Below are 2,083 nucleotides of genomic sequence, written 5' to 3' on the forward strand. Positions count from 1 at the left end.
GTCACCCTCCAGCTGAGCATTTTGCCTCCAAGCACTGGCTTGTGTTGACACTGAGAACAACAGAAAAAGGTTTTTACTGTTTCCCAGAAGCTACAGGGGAATCTAAATCCTAAAAAGGTACAGAAGCAGACAATTCTGTTGCACCTTGTCTTGTGGAGAGCAGAGTGTGAAGTTTTACTTTCATCTAAGGGTACTTCCAAGTATTTAAAATTCCATTACCCATACAGTACCTGGATAAAGGGTGTAATAAAGAGAAACTGATGTGAAGACAGAGTGTACCTTATCAAAACAAAGAGGTATGCAGATGAGTGGGCCAATTGTGCCTTTGTGAGTTTGTTTCTGATTCTGATATCACCTGTGAAGAAGGGTAAAGAGGATGTGATGAATCTGTCTTTCTTCCCTTACACAGGCTGATGGCCAATATGCCATCATCTCTCATGGTGGTAAATAGGGAAAACCCTCAGTGGACGTAATGCCACTCATGCAATGCAGGGACCCAACCACTGAAAATATCTCCTTTCACATAGAGGAGATTATCAGAAAGCTCCATGAGTCCAGTGTGAGCAGGAATGTGTCCTCTGAAGTCTGTCTTAATATCTCCTTGTCTTTTCTTCCTTGGGTAATCCCGTTTATTCAGGAGGATGAGATGTCCAACAGCAGCTCCATCACTGTGTTCCTCCTCCTGCCATTTGCAGACACACGAGAGCTGCAGCTCCTGCACTTCGCGTTCTTCCTGGGCATCTACCTGGCTGCCCTCCTGGGCAACGGCCTCGTCCTTACAGCCATAGCCTGTGACCACCGCCTCCACACCCCCATGTACTTCTTCCTCCTCAACCTCGCCCTCCTCGACCTGGGCTGCATCTCCACCACTGTCCCCAAATCCATGGCCAATTCCATCTGGGACACCAGGGCCATCTCCCACGCAGGATGTGCTGCACAGGTCTTTTTATTCTTCTTTTTCTTTTCAGCAGAGTATTTTCTTCTCACCATCATGGCCTATGACCGCTACGTTGCCATCTGCAAGCCCCTGCACTACGGGAGCCTCCTGGGCAGCAGAGCTTATGCCCAGATGGCAGCAGCTGCCTGGGGCAGTGGGGTTCTCAATGCTCTGCTACACACTGCCAGTACATTTTCACTAACCCTCTGCAGAGGAAATACTCTGGACCAGTTCTTCTGTGAAATCCCCCAGATCCTCAAGCTCTCTTGCTCTGACTCCTACCTAAGGGAAATTGGGCTTCTCACATTTAGTGTTTTTGTGTTTTGGGGGTGTTTTGTATTCATCGTACTGTCCTATGTGCAGATCTTCAGGGCTGTGCTGAGGATGCCCTCTAAGCAGGGGCAGCACAAAGCCTTTTCCACGTGCCTCCCTCACCTGGCTGTGGTCTCCCTCTTTCTCAGCACTGCCTTTTTTGCCTACCTGAAGCCCCCCTCGCTCTCCTCTCCATCCATGGATCTGGTGGTGGCAGTTCTTTACTCAGTGGTTCCTCCAGCAGTGAACCCCCTCATCTACAGCATGAGAAACCAGGAGCTCAAGGATGCACTGCGCAAAGTCATGAGTGGGTGTACATCAGAAGTAATGCACTGCCTGTCTTCTGCAAAGCACTCATAATATAACTCATGATATGACAAGCTTGTCGTTTGTTCTTTGGTGGGTTTTGTTTGTTATTAATGAGGGCAACAATGTTTTCCATATAAATTGTCATTATTGATCCTACTCATGTGTTTAAACAAAATAAAGGAACCTGCAGTGAAGAGTGTATCTGAGATTCTTTTTCTGAGAACTTTGCTGGGGGTTCCATGGTAATGCCCATGGGTGGAAATGAAGAGGAATATAGAGACCCACCATAGCAGCACTACCAGGAAGCAGAAGGGTTTTTTCTTTCCAGAGCTACTTTCATCCCATTTCCACACTCTCCTTCTGAGCCTTTTCTGTTGGCATAAGCCTGATTGTTCCTGCAGCTTGGTCACAGTACTGCTGTGTGGCAATCCTGTGACCAATCCCATGGACAGGCAACGGGCATTTCTGTGACACAGCTGGCCTCCAGAACAGCATTTCCATCCCATAAAGTGATTCAGCTCAGGG

General features: G+C 47.9%; 1 protein-coding gene across 1 annotated transcript; it reads left to right on the forward strand.

The window, feature by feature from the left end:
• The first annotated feature begins 646 nt into the window (after positions 1-646).
• On the forward strand, positions 647-1,609 carry LOC119714815 (olfactory receptor 14C36-like). The gene has a single exon (XM_038171835.2). The coding sequence runs from the start codon at positions 647-649 to the stop codon at positions 1,607-1,609; it is 963 nt and encodes a 320-aa protein (XP_038027763.2).
• The last annotated feature ends 474 nt before the right edge of the window (positions 1,610-2,083 follow it).

The sequence above is a fragment of the Anas platyrhynchos genome, chromosome 30 (genome assembly GCF_047663525.1).
Source record: "Anas platyrhynchos isolate ZD024472 breed Pekin duck chromosome 30, IASCAAS_PekinDuck_T2T, whole genome shotgun sequence".
Taxonomy (NCBI): Eukaryota; Metazoa; Chordata; class Aves; order Anseriformes; family Anatidae; genus Anas; species Anas platyrhynchos.